This window comes from Engystomops pustulosus, chromosome 2 (assembly GCF_040894005.1).
Source record: "Engystomops pustulosus chromosome 2, aEngPut4.maternal, whole genome shotgun sequence".
Classification (NCBI taxonomy): Eukaryota; Metazoa; Chordata; class Amphibia; order Anura; family Leptodactylidae; genus Engystomops; species Engystomops pustulosus.
In genome coordinates this window covers 198,724,711-198,740,712 of record NC_092412.1, presented here as the reverse complement: position 1 = coordinate 198,740,712, position 16,002 = coordinate 198,724,711, and the positions used below count along the sequence as shown (strand labels likewise).

Sequence of the window (16,002 nt, the reverse complement as noted above, 5' to 3'; positions counted from 1 at the left end):
GCTGTCTAACACATTTGATGGACCCTAGCTATCCGGGAACCAGGCTGCCTGGCACACGCTCTTGGCCAGCAGCAAGACAGGAGACCCTCAGTTACCTTTGCTGTCAGAATGCAATCTCGCTTCCAGGTAGGGCCTCTCCTACTGCTTCTGTTCTGCAGACTAAATCAGGCCCTAACGAGACCTGTGACCCGCACCTGTGGACTATACAAAAGCCCAGGACCGAAGCCCGGGTGGAGTAGGAGTCCCACTACCAGCCTACCCCTACTCCATAATAAGCAGGCCCAGTACGAACATTACAAATGTGTCTAGCTAGGCCAACACAGACAAAACAGACTATTCCTGCTTATCATGTCTGCATTAACCCTTGGGTTACTGCAGACAAACCCAGGGCTTTTACCACCTGCATTTCATCTGCCTGTAGGACAGATAGCGGTTTTCCCACACAACACCTCTCACTTTCTCACAGGGGTTAAATGCAATGAAAAACCGTTATTATATTTTGATCGGGCTTTTCGGACGTGGTGATACCTAATGTGTTTATGATTTTTACTGTTTATTAATATTTAATATCAGTTCTAGGGAAAGGGGGGTGATTAGAATTTTTAGATTTTTTTTTTTTTTTTTTAAACTTTTTTTTTATTTTAACTTTTTACTATTTTTCAGACTCCCTAGGGTACTTTAACCCTAGGTTGTCTGCTCGATCCTACCATATAATGCCATACTGCAATATGGCAGTATATGGGGATCTTCCTCCTCAGAGGCAGTGATTTGCATACAGCTTTAGGACCTCATTGCTTAGGTTTACAGGCATGTAGAGGGACAATGAAGGGATAGAGGAAATGCTCTCTAATGGCAGTTTATGAAAATATATTTAGTTTAGGGGGGTTATTTTGCATGACGGGTTCTCTTTAAAGGGCTACATGTACACAATGTATATGAATTGTGGATTTACCTTCAGAAATTCTGCATTCATTTTTATCCAGCAGCATGAACATTTTTTCCTGTGAAATCTGGAAAATAATTGAATCGGCATGATATATATTCTGTATATCGAGTATAAGCCTAGTTTTTCATAAAAAAAAAAATTTGCAGAAAACCCAAACTCAGCTTATAGTAAAAAAAATATCAAAACTCTCCTTTCCCGCATCCTCTGCTGCTGGCTATATATTGGGGCAGGGGGCTGGCTATATAATGGCGGGATATGGGCTGGCAGGCTATAATACTGGGGGGCAGGTGCTGGCTATATACTATGGGGCAGGGTCCGGCAGGCTATATAATGGGGAGGCTGTGACCAATGCATTTCCCACCGTCTGCATGTACTCGAGTATATACTGTGTGTGTGTGTGTGTGTGTGTATATATCTATTATATTAATTGTCTGGGGGGGGGGGGGGGGGTTGTGAAATGGGTTACACATTTGCTTGGAAATGCGCAGGTCAATTGCCTTTCCACTGCACTCTCAGCATGCCATTTAAAGGGATTTTCTGGGTATACAATTTTTTTTTTTGTATATATAGCTGGAGGGGCCTTTATAAATAATGAGGAGTTTATACACTCAGTCATCCTCACTCCTGTCCCAACTACAGTTGCATGATACTAATGCAGTGGTCAGGCTGGCACCGCAGATTACCCCACTATGATCCACAGCAATAAGTGTAGGTGATATATATCCTGGGGATGAGTAGTCAATAAATCCCATACTTTTTTGGGCTACTGTATTACATTTTGGACTTGCTGTACATCAAATACACACCTAATACACAATTGGAGTTATGCATCAGTGTTTTTTTTTTTTTTGGTCCATAGGCGGTCCCCAGGTTATGAAGAAGATATGTTCTGGATGTTTTTTTATTAGGCTTTTTTATTTTTCAAAATTTTTGTTCATAAAAACAAACCAAATAGATTTTGTATGATTACAGTAAACAATCCTTCAACACAGTACATATAGGAATTAACCCCTTATGGACCAGACCCTTTCTTGTTTTTTGCGTCTTTATATTTCACTCCCCACTTTCAAAAATCTAATTTTTTTTTAATTTTTCCATGTAAAGAGCTGTGTATGGGCTTGTTTTTTGCATAACAAATTTCACTTCATAGTGATGGTATTTAATATTCTATGCTGTATACTGGGAAGCGGTAAAAAAATTCTGAATGCAGTGAAAATGATGGAAAAACGCATTTGCACCATTTCTTGTGGGCTTGGATTTTGCAGCTTTCATTTTATTTCATACTTCAGTGTACGGACCTGTGGGTGGTGTCATTTTTTGCGACTTTGGATGACGTATTCAATGCTTCTACTTTAAGGACTGTGCAACCTTTTGATGACGTAATGGGGAGCGGCAATCAGAGCCAAGATGGGGGCGCCCACGCGCTGCCGGCTCGTTAATACCACCGGCAGCAGCTTTGTTTCCCCTCTGGGAAATGATATTGAAAAAATTGAATTGAATGGGTGAATAGAAAGCTTGATTGAGGAGACCTTACGGTAGATCATTGCAGGCTAGGACTAAAGTTTAGTAAATTAACATCCAGAGGTCACAGTGGAGTAGAGTGTCCTTCATTTGGGGGCTGCCCATGTATTGGCATTGTTTTGGAGCTGTTGTAGTGCTAGTGTTGTTTTGTGACTTTCTATTGCGCCACTTTGACATAGACTCTGCTTGCACCACATTTGCATAGACTAGCTATCGCAGTGGCCTAAGAACATTGACAGCAGATTTATCAAGGGTCAAAGCCACACTTATCTGACGGCAGCAGAGCTCCAAAGACAGACGTAGAACTGTCACAAGGAGCTGGCCTCATGATAAATTACCCCGATTTGTGCAGGTACCCCAGAAGTGGCAGCTTGTTTTCATGTGATTGCAACATTTATGTGGAATTCTGTTTTATTGGCAGCAAATTGCTTTGTGTAACTATAGCTCTCAATTCCACTATATACAGCATTTTTATTAGATTTCTCTGCATTTATATGAACTGGTTATTTTCATTGCTGTACAGTGATGGTTAATATTCCTTACTAGTGCTTACCGTTCAATGGGCCCGTGTATGTTTTATTTGTTCTCGCTTTCCCCCTCAAAATTGTAACTCAATTTTTATTAAAGAAAATCTACCCTTCAAATCAAGTCAGGGTCTATAAAATGTTCAACTATATCATGGCCCCTCTGTACTGCAGATTCCTGTTAAACTGTTTTACCCTCTCCCTCCCTCCGTCTGTTGTAATCTTAGTAGGAGGGGGAAATTCTACTGAATCTGCAGCACATGGGGCTCTGGTAACGCCCCCGGGACCCCTTAAGACTGATTAGGATAATGCTTAAAAGATATTTAGAAGGATTGATAAAAATATTTAAGTACGACATTGTACGGATCTATGAGTAAGTGCCCTAGTTTATCATGCTTGATTTTGATGGTAGCTCGAGGGGAGCTCCGGATTAAGTAAAGTGTTTTGTTTTTGTTTCTGTTTTTTTGGTTGCTATAATTTTAGGCAGATGTTTGTTTTCTACTTGGTCTGTGAAGGTAAAATGATAAATCCATTTCATTTGGTGAATTGATCTTTGCCTTTCTCCGTGACTGAGCTATAAATGAAGTGCTGATGGACTTTGCATGTTTTTTCAATGACTGCGCTCTGACTAATATCCCATCCCCCCCCCCCCCCCCCCCCCGGGTCCCCATGAATGTGCCAACAGTCTTTTGGAGAACTGCTCTAACCATTGGCTGACCAGTGGTCACCTTATGCTCACTGGTCTGGTATTGGCAACCCATCCCAAAAGTGTTTCTCTACAGATGGTCAAAGAGACAACATATATGGTGTAGAGCAGGTGAACCTGTGCCATTGTTTTCTGGCTTTAGCGTACAGTTGGCACGCCACTTTAATGGCTAAGAATGGAGCTAAGCTACAAGTACAGGCCATACCTGCGTTACATACAAAATAGGTTCTTTAGGTTTGTACTTAAGTCGAATTTGTATGTAAGTCTGGGACTTGCAAGTAAAGTATCCAGAGAGCTTCACATGAGAGGTAGAACAGCGTGTTTATTATAACTTGTTGGAAACTGGGCCTTATAATTGTGAGTTTATTGTATACAGCAGTACACAAGCAATGTGTTTTATTACTTAAGCAAGTATACATTGTAATTTTTATTTAACTTGTGTTTTTCTGCTTGATTATATAGAAAGTAACCCTGCCTGAACTAGTGCTCTGAACAGCAGGGATGTGGTTTACCTTCAACACTAGAACAGATCACAACTTATTAGTCTGGAAGTGATTCATTGAGTGGAATGTTCAGGACTTCCAATTGTGCAGAGGTCACTGTAAGAGAAAGTAGGTGCAGCTGACGGCTCATCCCGTCACTGAGGAATCCTATGTTAAGTCTTTAGGGGTTTTATTGCAATCCTGTCGCTAGGAATCGTAGGACCGCTGATCTCTGCAGAACAAGAAGGGCCACATAGTTGAGGCACCGCCATATCCAAAACTGCAGGATTAAGGGATAATTTTGAGTTTGTGTGTCAGGTCAATTTTATTTTGTACAATCTGTCAAGCATTAGGGTTTCTACAAACATGATCAAGGGGTATTGATATAATTAAACGTTAAACTGGGGCACAATGAATGCCCTCAGATCTACAATCATTGTCGGTAAGGCTGTACTGAGTAGACTGGCCGACTGTCACAAAATAATAAGTTTGTTATGAATGATCGATAAATCTCCCCCAGTTTACCTAAGAGTCTGATAAATCTCCCCCACTGGTATTTGGCAACATTTGGTTAAGGCCATACGGGAAAGGAACATGATAAATTGTACCAGCCGTCCAACCTCTCTGAGCTCCAGCAGCTTTCCAGGGAAGAATGGCCAAGAATTTCAGTCTCTCGATGTGCAAAACTGATAGAGACCTGATACCCCAAGCGACTTTCAACTGTAATTGCTGCAAATGGTGACGCTACATAATACTGCACCCCCAACTTTTGAAAAAAAAATAATTAACTGAAAAGTTTCAAATATCCAATAACTTTTGTTGTACTTCACACTTGCTGAGTCTTCACCCAAAAAATTACAATTTTTATATCTTTGTTTGAAAATATCTGATGTGGCAAAAGGTGGTAGAGTGTTGTAGGTTTTTTTTTTTTTTTTTTTTGTAGAAATGAAAAATTAAACTAATTTTCTGCAACCTTAATGAACTTTAAACATGTCAGCATTTTTATTTTTTTAAATCTGAAAAGTTCCCAATGTATTATCATTAACCCTAAGGATTAGAACGGTCTTCTCAAGTGGAGAAAGAAGCATTTCTATCTGCCTTGTAATTTTTTTTTTCTCCCCTCATCCCTTTTTGCTCTGCACCCCCAATCGGTAATTTGCTGAGGAATATGTCTAGACTGCATCTCACAAATGTATTGGTTTACATAGCAGTCTATGGAGAGAAAAGGGGCAGGGGTGATTGGCATAGGCAGAGGTTTTTGGGGCATTAGAGAAGCATTGTCCAGCACTGATGACCCTCCTGAGTGGTGTGAAGTGTCAGATTAGCAGATGTCATTGTACAGCATATGGAGACTACACAGCAGCTCAGTCTCCACCCATGACCCCAAGGAGAATTGGTGATGGAGACTATAGAGTGAACATACCACCAGAAATGGCAGTCTTCCCTGTTCACACTATTTTATGTAGTGCAGAGGATAACTACACTTTAAAGAGAAATGTTTGTTTCTACTTCTCTTTGAGGCATTTAAATTCCGAAATTATGTGTATTTGGATATTTTTCATTTGTTCAGAATACACTCTGCACTATTCCCCCTCAGAGCCCATCATACTGCAGAACTTGCTAGAACTGTCCTTTCATTACTTTGAATGACCTAGTAATGATCTTTAACCTTTGTTGATCAGTCTGTCTGTTGCTCTGCTTTTCTTTTGTCTGCTGGAAAACGTTGGTGTCTTGTGACTTTACCAACAGAGGGAAAATAATGGCAGGTTGAGGAAGACCTTCTAATAGAAAAACTTTGCCTATCGATACCAATCACAGAACTGCTTTCACTGTCCAAGAGCTGAGAGAAAATGAAAAGTTGCATTATGATTGGTTCCAAGGGCCCCAAAGATTATTACTTGTAGACTGTATTTTTACATTTCCTATGTAGTTAATTTTTCATTCCAATGTTTTGGGAAGGAATTCCTTTCACAATCTAGCACACATGCTGATGATTTTCTAGACCTGGACAACTACTGATGCACAACAGTATGCATTGTAACACTTGGCTTATTACCAGGACTGGCACTCAATATGAAACTCACAATCTCCCCAACCAACTTCTAACAGGCTATGTATAATATGAGTGACCCTATTAGGGCATTGTACTTGGTATAGTTTCTGTATAGTTCAAGGTTTTGGTGCTCTCTTTGGTCCTTGGAGCACCCTCCTCAAATCTTTTCTGAGGGTGAACAAAACCATGGTCCAGTCAATTTGTCACATGACCTGTTTGTGGCTAAGCCCCATTGAACTGAACTTGCAGCCTAGCACTCTGCTGTTAACTCTGGCACCCCTCCTACTGATTTGATATTTTCATCAATCCGAAGGGTATCCATTTAACAAAAATCTTGACTGCTGTTAAGGTTATAGCATCTTGGATCAACTAAGTATATGGTACAGGTAAAGCTTCACTTGCCTGCGCAGTGTAACCTCAGGATATCTCCTATCTGAGGTCTTTCAATGAGCTAACAATCTGATCGGTGGTTGATCCGAGATGCTTGGGGTCCCTGGATGTCCCCATCACAAAGTTTCCTGCTTTATGCAGGATGTTGGAGCTTCAGTTGTCAATTCAGTAATTAAAAGTATTGATAATGAGATTTTATAAACTGTTCCTTGTGCTTGAAGACATTTTATGTAACTTGACGGACACTTCCCCGGAGAAAGATAGTATATCATAATACAGTGGTTACATAAACTGCATCAAGTAAAGCACAATGGCCCGCCATGGGTTTCAGTATCCTGACACTTTTTGTCTTTAGTTTGTGAAATCCCTATATTTTGCGGTTTTAAAAAGATTTTTTTTTTCTGGCCTGATGGTTGGTTGACTTTTTGATGCAGAAATTATTCTGTTTTTGAAATGCTAAAGTGAAATGTGTATTTTTTTTATTTTCATACTAACAAAATTTTTTTTGTCCCTAAATAGGTTATGCAATGGTCTCTGCAAAACGTTCTGTGTTTGAGGTGGAGCTTCGTAAGACAGACATATGCCGGCTTGTCATCTTTATTAAAGGGACTATAATTTTTTCTCTTGCAACTGCTACATAAACAGACAAAATTGCAAAGATCTGCCCTGTATCGAGTATGACAGCCACGACCCGTGGCTCTCCAGTTGGAGGCAATGAAAGCCAGGGCCAGGCTCCTGATGGACAGTCCCAGCCTCCACTCCCACAGAATCAGGTTTGCATCTTTAATCTATTTGTTCAAATGTAATTGTGTGTTTTCTTTTCTCAAAATTGCATAATATAAACACGACATACATGTTCTTGTTGGTTGTATGGTGTAGGCACATTTAAATATCCTGTGTACTTTTTCTTTTAATCCATACTATGGACCAATATCCAGATAGCTGCAAGAATTAACATATTAAGTAGGTTTAAGCCCTACGCGCACCAGGATGCAATAGTACGTCCTTCCCGCACGGAGACTTATTATAGCATCCTGCTTCTGTAAGGGTCTGCCAAGTGCACCAGGGCTGCCTGATCTCCCCGGCAGTCAGACCCCTCCCTACCCAATGCTCAGACAGTTTACACTGCTCTACAATGAATAAGTATCGTAGAGCAGTGTATTGGACTTCGCTGGTTCAAGTTTGTGTAAGTTAAAAAAAAAAAAAGTTAAATATATAAGCCCCTAATGTTTAACCCCTTAACGCTCTGCGCCGTAGCTGTACGGCGCAGAGGTATAAGGAGTGTATGAAGAGGGCTCACAGGCTGAGTCCTCTTCATACAAGGGTGGGGGTTGTTGCATATTGCAGAAAACCCCCACGGCTAATAACCTTTTCATTGCCGGCGGCGTTTAAAAGACTGCGGCACCCTCGCGCCGCCATCTTTATTACGATTGCCGTGCCCCCGAATGACGTCGGGGGGCGGCGATCGGTTGCCATGGTAGCCTCGGGTCTTCGTTTGACACGAGGCTACATGGCTTCTGGAGATTCGTCACAATGAGCCAGTTGCTCATTGTAATGAATGTGCTGCAAAAATGCCATATATTGCAATACAGAAGTATTGCAGTATATGGTAGGAGCGATCTGACCATCTAGGGTTAATGTACCATAGCTGGTCTAAGAAATAGTGGGAAAAAAAAAGAAAGAAAAAAGTTTAAAAAATAAAAAAAATTTATAAAATATTAAAAATTCAAATTACCCCCCTTTCCCTAGTACTGATATAAAACATAATAAACAGTAAAAATCACAAACATATTAGGTATCGCCGCGTCCCAAAATGCCCGATCTATCAAAATATAAAAACAGTTACGGCCGCGGTGACCTCCGAGGCGGGAAATGGCGCTGAAATGCGACTTTTAAATCTTTTTACATCGCATAAAAAATGATCAAAATGTCGCACAGTCCTCAGAATGGTAGCAATGAAAACGTCGGCTCATTACGCAAAAAATGACACCTCACACAGCTCCGTTCACAAAAGTATGAAAAACTTATTAGCGTCAGAAGATGGCAAAATTTTTTTTTTCTTTTTTGTACACATTCGTTTAATTTTTGAAAATGTATTAAAACAAACCTATATAAATTTGGTATCACCGCGATCGCACCGAACCAAAGAATAAAGCTGAGGTGTTATTTTGAGTGCACAGTCAAAGTCGAAAAAACTGAGCTCACAAGAACGTGACGCCCTTTTTTTTTTTTTTTTTTTAATAAAAATTTCCACATTTGGTCTGTACACGTAAAAATTAAAAAGGTTATGGATTTTTGAAGTTGGAGAGCGAGAAATGAGCGGAAAAACCCTGCATCCTTAAGGGGCTAAACTTTCCTTTTTTTTTTTTTTTTTTTTTTATTTCTAAAAAGCCACTTTCCCATAAAAAAAAAAATTAATAAATTATAAAAAACATATATTTGGTATTGCCGCATCTGTAACAATATGTATAAAAAAACAAAATCGTTACTGGACCCGCACAGTAAACACCAAAAAAAAAGAAATATTCCAAAAAAAAACATTTTTTTTAATCCCTTTTAGAGCATTTATTTTTTAACCGGTATTAATTAAAGAAGTCATGCAATCTAAAATAAGATCACTAAAAAGAACAACTCTTCTCACAAAAAAGCCGTAAACCAGATTTGTCAGCCGAAAATAAAAAAGTTAACGGTGATGCTAAAATTAAATCTATATAAATGAGGTAATTTCTTAATTGGGGCAACCCATAGAATACAAATATACTATTTTTATACTATGGTAAACGGCCAAAAAAAACCACAACAAAATGTTCCTAAAAATTGATTATTTTCATTTCTTCCACCAACAGAGTTAATAAGATCTCACCAACTAGCTATAGGTGCCCCAAAATTATTTAGTTGAATAAAGTTTGGCAAAAAAAAAAAAAAAGCCCCTATAGGTCCACATTAAAAAAAAATTATAGCCTGTTCAATGTGACAGTGCAGATCTGCTCTGATTGGCGCCTCCTTCCATTCTATGCCCGGCTGTGCGCCCATACAGCAGGTTACCACCACATATGGGGTAGCGGTGTACTCAGTAGAAAATTTGTGGAGCCTTTTTTCATTTACCTTGTATACTTGAGTATAAGCCTAGTTTTTCGACACAAAATTTGTGCTCAAACCTTAACTCGGCTTATACTTGAGTCAACTAAAAAAATAAAGTCAAAACTCACCTTTCTGACATCACCTGTGGGGGACGTCGGAAAGATGAGCACAGTGTTGTTTTTTTTTTCCTGCTACAGGGGCTGGGCAGGTTGTATGCTACAGAGGCTGGGCGACTATATACTGGGAGGCTGTAACCAATGCATTTACCACCCTCGGCTTATACTCGAGTCAATATGTTTTCCCAAATTTTTGTTGAAATTAGGGGTTTCGGCTTATACTCGGGTCGGCTTATACTTGAGTATATACGGTAATCCATTTCAAATGTTTAATTTTCCACCCAAAATGAATGTACAATCAAAAAATATTACAATTTGTAGACTGCACCTCGATTTTGTTTCCACCCCATAAAAAAACCTAAAGGTTTAAACAAACTTCTTTTAAAGTGCTTTTTCATACATTGAGGGGTGTAGTTTCGTTCATGGGGTAATTTACGAGTCTAGCTATTATTTAGGCCTCTCGCAGTCAATTAAAAGTCAAGCAGGTCCATCTAAATACAGGTTTTGCTCATTTTCCAAAAAATGTAAAAAATGGCACCTAAATTCTCAGCCTCATAACAGTATGTAGCTTTTCTAGCCGAATCCTTGGGATTCCCTTCTTCCATACTAAATCCCTGAACAGGCTGTGGAACCTACGGAACCAATATTTAGGAATCCACACTGGGGCATTATGTAAGGCGTACAAAAGTTGGGGCATCAGAACCAGTTTTACCAGGTTAGCACGGCCTAGTGCAGACAGAGGTAGTTTATTCCAAATCACTATACGGGCTCGCATTTCTTGTAGGAGAGGTGCCAGATTTAAATCAATGAAGTCCGTGACCGTTCGGGTAATCTGTAGTCCCAGATAAGTGAATGTATCCACCACCGGTATTTCTCCCCCCTGTACCTGCGTATGGGCACTAGGAGTCAGAGGCATCACTGCAGACTTCGCCCAGTTAATACGCAGTCCTGAGTAGTCCCCAAATCTAGCGAAAATATTCTCCACCACCGGTATTGCCTGTCTTGCGTCTGAGAGGAATAGCAGTACATCATCTGCATATAGGGCTATACGTTCCTCCCCTCCATTATACTGGAATCCCTTTATATCCTGATGCTGCCGGACCATACATGCTAACGGCTCTATTGCAAGGGCAAACAGCAGTGGTGAGAGCGGACACCCTTGTCTTGTGCCCCGCTGTAAATAGAATCTATCCGACCATCCCCCGTTCACCCTCAGTCTAGCTGATGGCGCTGCGTACATCAACTGCACCCATTTAATAAAATTAGGGCCAAACCCCAATTTCTTAAGCACAGCCCACAAGTAACCCCACTCTACACAGTCAAAAGCTTTCGTGGCTTCATCCAAAGTTTTAAACTAATTTGAAGTACAATGTGTCACGAGAAAACAATCTCAAAATCCCCTGGATATCTCATAGCGTTCCAAAACTATAACCACTTATAGTGACACAGGTCAGATTTGAAGAATGGGGCCGCGTCCTTAAAGGGGTATTCCCATCCGGGCATTTATATTTAATTAAATTCATTTGCTATATGTAAACATTTCTTCAATTGGATGTTAATAAAAAAAATGTTCCTGTGTGAAGATAATTTCTCATAAATGTAGTCATGTAGTCCCTTAGAAACGAGATAGCTTCCTCGGATACGACCACGTCACACTCTGGCAGCGGTGGCCAGACATGCGATATAGAGTCCTGCTGGACCATCAGGATTCAGCAATCATTACCACAGGACTGATGTGGGTCATGTAGTAACTTCCGGACATTTTATATACAAAAATAATTTGTTTCTTTGTGCAATCCCTCCAGCAGAGGTGGTCGTATCCGAGGAAGCCATCTCGTTTTTAAGGGACAACATGACTACATTTATGAGAAATTATCTTCACACAGGAACATTTTTTTTAATAACATCTAATTGAAGAAATGTTTATGTATGGCAGATTAATGAAACTGAATGTGAGTGCCCAGACGAGAATACCCCTTTAAGGCCAAAAGAGGCTGAGTCCCGTAGGGGTTAAAAAAAACCATGCTAAAATGAAGCAGACATTTGGGAAATGTAAATTTATGAACTTATTTGGGTGCTACGACTATCTGTATGAAAACTTTAGAACTTTGAGAATTTTTACCAAGTTTTTTTTTTTTTTTTTTGTTCATAACTAAACGCAAAAGATATCATCCAAGTTTTTTAACGAATTTGTTTTCTTGTGACACATTGTATTTCAATCTCAAAATCCCCTGGATATCTCATAGCGGTCCAAAGCTATAAGCACTTATAGTGATACAGGGCAGATTTGAAAAATGAGGCTGCGTCCTAAAGGCCAAAATAGGTGGATTCCCGAAGGGGTTAAAACTTTCCAAATCCTGTACCATTTAGGTCTCGCTGGTATCATCCATAACAAGGCATGTGCAAACTACTTTTATAAACTTATGGAGGCAAAGAGATCAGGGCTGAAGCCAAGCTCTTTGGGTCAGAATGCCCCCTGCTTTAGGAGAGTGGATCAACTGGGGTTGTCCCAGCACCAAAGGGTAGCTTGACTTCAGCACAGAGGCACAAGGGGCTTTACTTTCCATATCAAGAAAGCAGAGCAGAGCTTTTTTTAAAAGATGTATATTGGGAAATTGCTAAATATCCTGCCCATGCACCTAGGGCAGTCTCACACTGTTGTTGTCGGTCGGTCTGTGAACCACGGATTGTGCGGAGTCCAGTGGTACGGACCAACAATACTGCTGGGGACAGAACTCCTTACATGATGGCAATCTGTGGTGCAAGGAGGTGTTTTTTTTTTTTTTTTTTTTTTTATTCTTCCTTCCCCCTTACTAAACATGGTTACAATATTGGCGTTGCTGTTAGGCATACAAAAAACAGGAACTCGTGGATCGCCGCTCCCCGTGACGTCATCGGGGAGCGGCGATCCGTCGCCATGGTAGCTTCGGGTCTCATGGTCAGCACATGGTAATGTATGAGTAGTTAAATCCCCATATACTGCCATACTGTACTATGGCAGTACAGGCAGTCCCCGGGTTACATACAAGATAGGGTCTGGAGGTTTGTTCTTAAGTTGAATTTGTATGTAAGTCGAAACTGTATATTTTATAATGGAAGTTCTAGACAATTTTTTTTCTTTTGCCCCAGTGACAATTGGAGTTTCAAAATTTTTGGTGTAATTGGACCAAGAATTATCAATAAAGCTTCATTACAGACACCTTACAGCTGATCATTGCAGTCTGAGACTATAGTAAAGCATCCAGAGAGCTTCACCAGAGGTCACATGGGGCAGAGGGGTCCGTCTGTAACTATGGGTTGTCTGTAAGTCGGGTGTCCTTAAGTAGGGGACCGCCTGTATATGATAGGATCGTACAGACACCCTAGGGTTAAAGTACCCTAGGGAGTCTGAAAAATAATAAAAATTAAAATAAAAAAAAGTTAAAATAAAAAAATGATAGTAAAAAAAACCCTAAAAATTCAAATCGCCCCCCCCCCTTCCCTAGAATTGATATAGATATAAATAAACAGTAAAAATCATAAACACATTAGGTATTGCCGCGTCCGAAAATGCCCGATCTATCAAGATATGATAACGGTTTTTCACTGCATTTAACCCCGTAACGGAAAATCGCACCCAAAGTCGAAAATAGCCATTTAAAAAAAATTTAAAAATTCTATAAAGTGATCAAAAAAATCGTACAGTCCTAAAAATGATAACATTGTAAACGTCATCAAAATCCGCAAAAAAAGGCACCACCCAAAGTATGAAAAAGTTATTAGCCCCAGAAGATGGCAAAATCCCCCAAAAAATTTTTGTACAGGAGGTTTTAATTTTTTTAAATGTATGAAAACATTATAAAACCTATACAAATTTGGTATCCCCGTAATCGTACCGACCCAAAGAATAAAGTAGACATTTGGGGTGCACAGTGAAATCCGTAAAATCCAAGCCCACAAGAATACGGCACAAATGCGTTTTTTTTTTTTTTTAAATTTCACTGCATTTGGAATTTTCTGCCCGGTACACGGCATGAAATATTAAATACCACCATTTTGAAGTGTAATTTGTTACGCAGAACAAAAGCCATCCCACAGCTCTGTACATGGAAAAACAAAAAAGTTACAGATTTTTGAATGTGGGGAGTGAAACATGAAAACGCAAAATTGAAAAAGGGCTGCGGTGGGAAGGAGTTCTGTCCCCATTGCCTGTCTGTGCCACAAGATTCTGCACGATTAATTCTGCACAGACCGACAACGGCAGTATGAAACTGCCCTTATATACACAGTACAAAAAACTGGAGGTTAAAGTTGTCAACCCCTTTTAACCTGTAGTGGATTATAAGGTTGCTTTCTGATGGGTTAGTAGTGGCCTATAGCATTTTTGCTCAGTGATTGATACATAACAACACCTTGTAAATGGGTTCTTTTGACTTTTCTACACAGCACCCTTTTTGGATTTGTTGCTCTGACCTATTCAATATGGTTTGTCAGTCTGAAGTCAAGTATTATAGTGCTGCTTCTTCAGCCAACATGGCTTGGATCGTCTCTCTGTGATGACATCAAAATGCCCCAGGTCGGAAAAATTTAAAAAATAATAAAATAAACCCATAAACATTAAAATTGCCCCCTTTCCCTAGAACTGATATAAAAATAAATGGTAAAATCATAAACATGCTAGGTATTGCTATGTCCCAAAATGTCTGCTCAAAATATAACAATAGTTATCCCCGGCGTTAAACTCCGTGACGGAAAATAGTGTCTGAAGTAGCAAATGCCACTTATTTTGCTATGTTGCATCATATAAAAATTGTTATAAGAAGTGATCAAAAAGCCATACTGTCGTCGAAATGGTAGCATTAAAAAGTCATCTCATCTTGCAAAAAATGACACCACACACCTCTGTACACAGACGTATGAAAAAATTATTAGCAAAACAATAAAACCTGTAAATAATAAAACCTGTAAAAAAATAAACTTGGTATCCCTGGGATGATATTGACTTAAAGAATATAGCATACGTAATTTGGTAATTTGGGGTGCACAGCGAAAGCCATACAAAACAAAGCCCACAAGTGGTGCAAATGTGGTTTCTCCAACTTCACTGCATTTGGAATCTTCTTTTTTTTTTTTTTTTTTTTTTTTTTTTTTTTTTTTTTTTTTTTCTTTTCCCCCACTTCCCAGTACAGGGCACAGAATATGAAGCCCTTCCCGCCATTTGACGTAATAGTACTGCATGGTGTAAGGTCCTGATCGGAGCCGGCACCAGAAGCTGTGGTTGTTGGCTGTATATTATAGCGGACACACGGGGGGGCTTGGATGTTCGCTGCCCGGATTGCAGCCAATCTCCTTCCGGGAGAGGGTTCTGCCTTCTAGCAGGACCCAGGTGTTACACCTTGAGCATGTGCAGCTTGCTTAGTGTGTTACATAGCACAGTGTAATACATTTATGAGTGACTGTTTGAACAATTGATCAAAGCATTTCTTGTTCAAGCTAACCTGTTAAAAATTATTATAAAAACTAAGCGAATTAAAACTTAAAGAGAATTAATTGCATAAAGTGAAAGTTCCCTATACACAAACATTCTAATGAAGTAAAACCCAAAATCACCTAAAAAAAACAAACATATTTTGTATTGCTGCATCCGCAACAATCTGTACAATAACTCAAAAACATAACTGGACCTGCTCGGTGAACGCTGTAAAAACAAACCCCCCCTCTCCCCCCTCTAAAAAAAAAAAAAAAAAAAAAAAAAATATCACCAAAAATGTAAATTTAATCATAGAATCCCTTCACCAAAATGATAGTTGTCTCTGAAAATATGGCGATACAAAAACAAATGAGATTTTCTTTATTTTTTTCCAGTAAAAATATATGGGGTATCACTGTAACTGTAGTGATCTATAGAATACAGATAATATAGTATTTTTAGTGTACGACCCCCAAAAAATACAAAAAAGGAAACTAAAATTGACAGTTTTTTTTTCTTTCCCTCCATACATTCAAGAGTTAATAAAATCTAATCAATAAGCTAATGACCTACTCAAATGAAGTATTTGTAAAGTGCATCTCTTGTCACAGAAAATACGCCTTCATGTCCAAATTGCCAAAAAAATGGATTATAAATTTGTCATTTTATTGGCTATACAATCTATGAATGGTTCAAAGCTCCAAAACATTCTACAAAATGATAGTATGCACAAA

The 16,002-nt window shown here is 39.3% G+C and overlaps 1 protein-coding gene across 3 annotated transcripts in view; it reads left to right on the top strand.

The window, feature by feature from the left end:
- Nucleotides 1-16,002, top strand: part of USP9X (ubiquitin specific peptidase 9 X-linked) — an 87,974-nt gene that overhangs the window by 12,796 nt on the left and 59,176 nt on the right. For all 3 annotated transcript variants that reach the window (XM_072137796.1, XM_072137794.1, XM_072137795.1), the window contains exon 2: nt 7,142-7,395. In XM_072137796.1, the coding sequence (XP_071993897.1) occupies nt 7,300-7,395 (96 nt within the window). In that variant the 5' untranslated portion in view covers nt 7,142-7,299. The remainder of the gene's footprint in view (nt 1-7,141; nt 7,396-16,002) is intronic.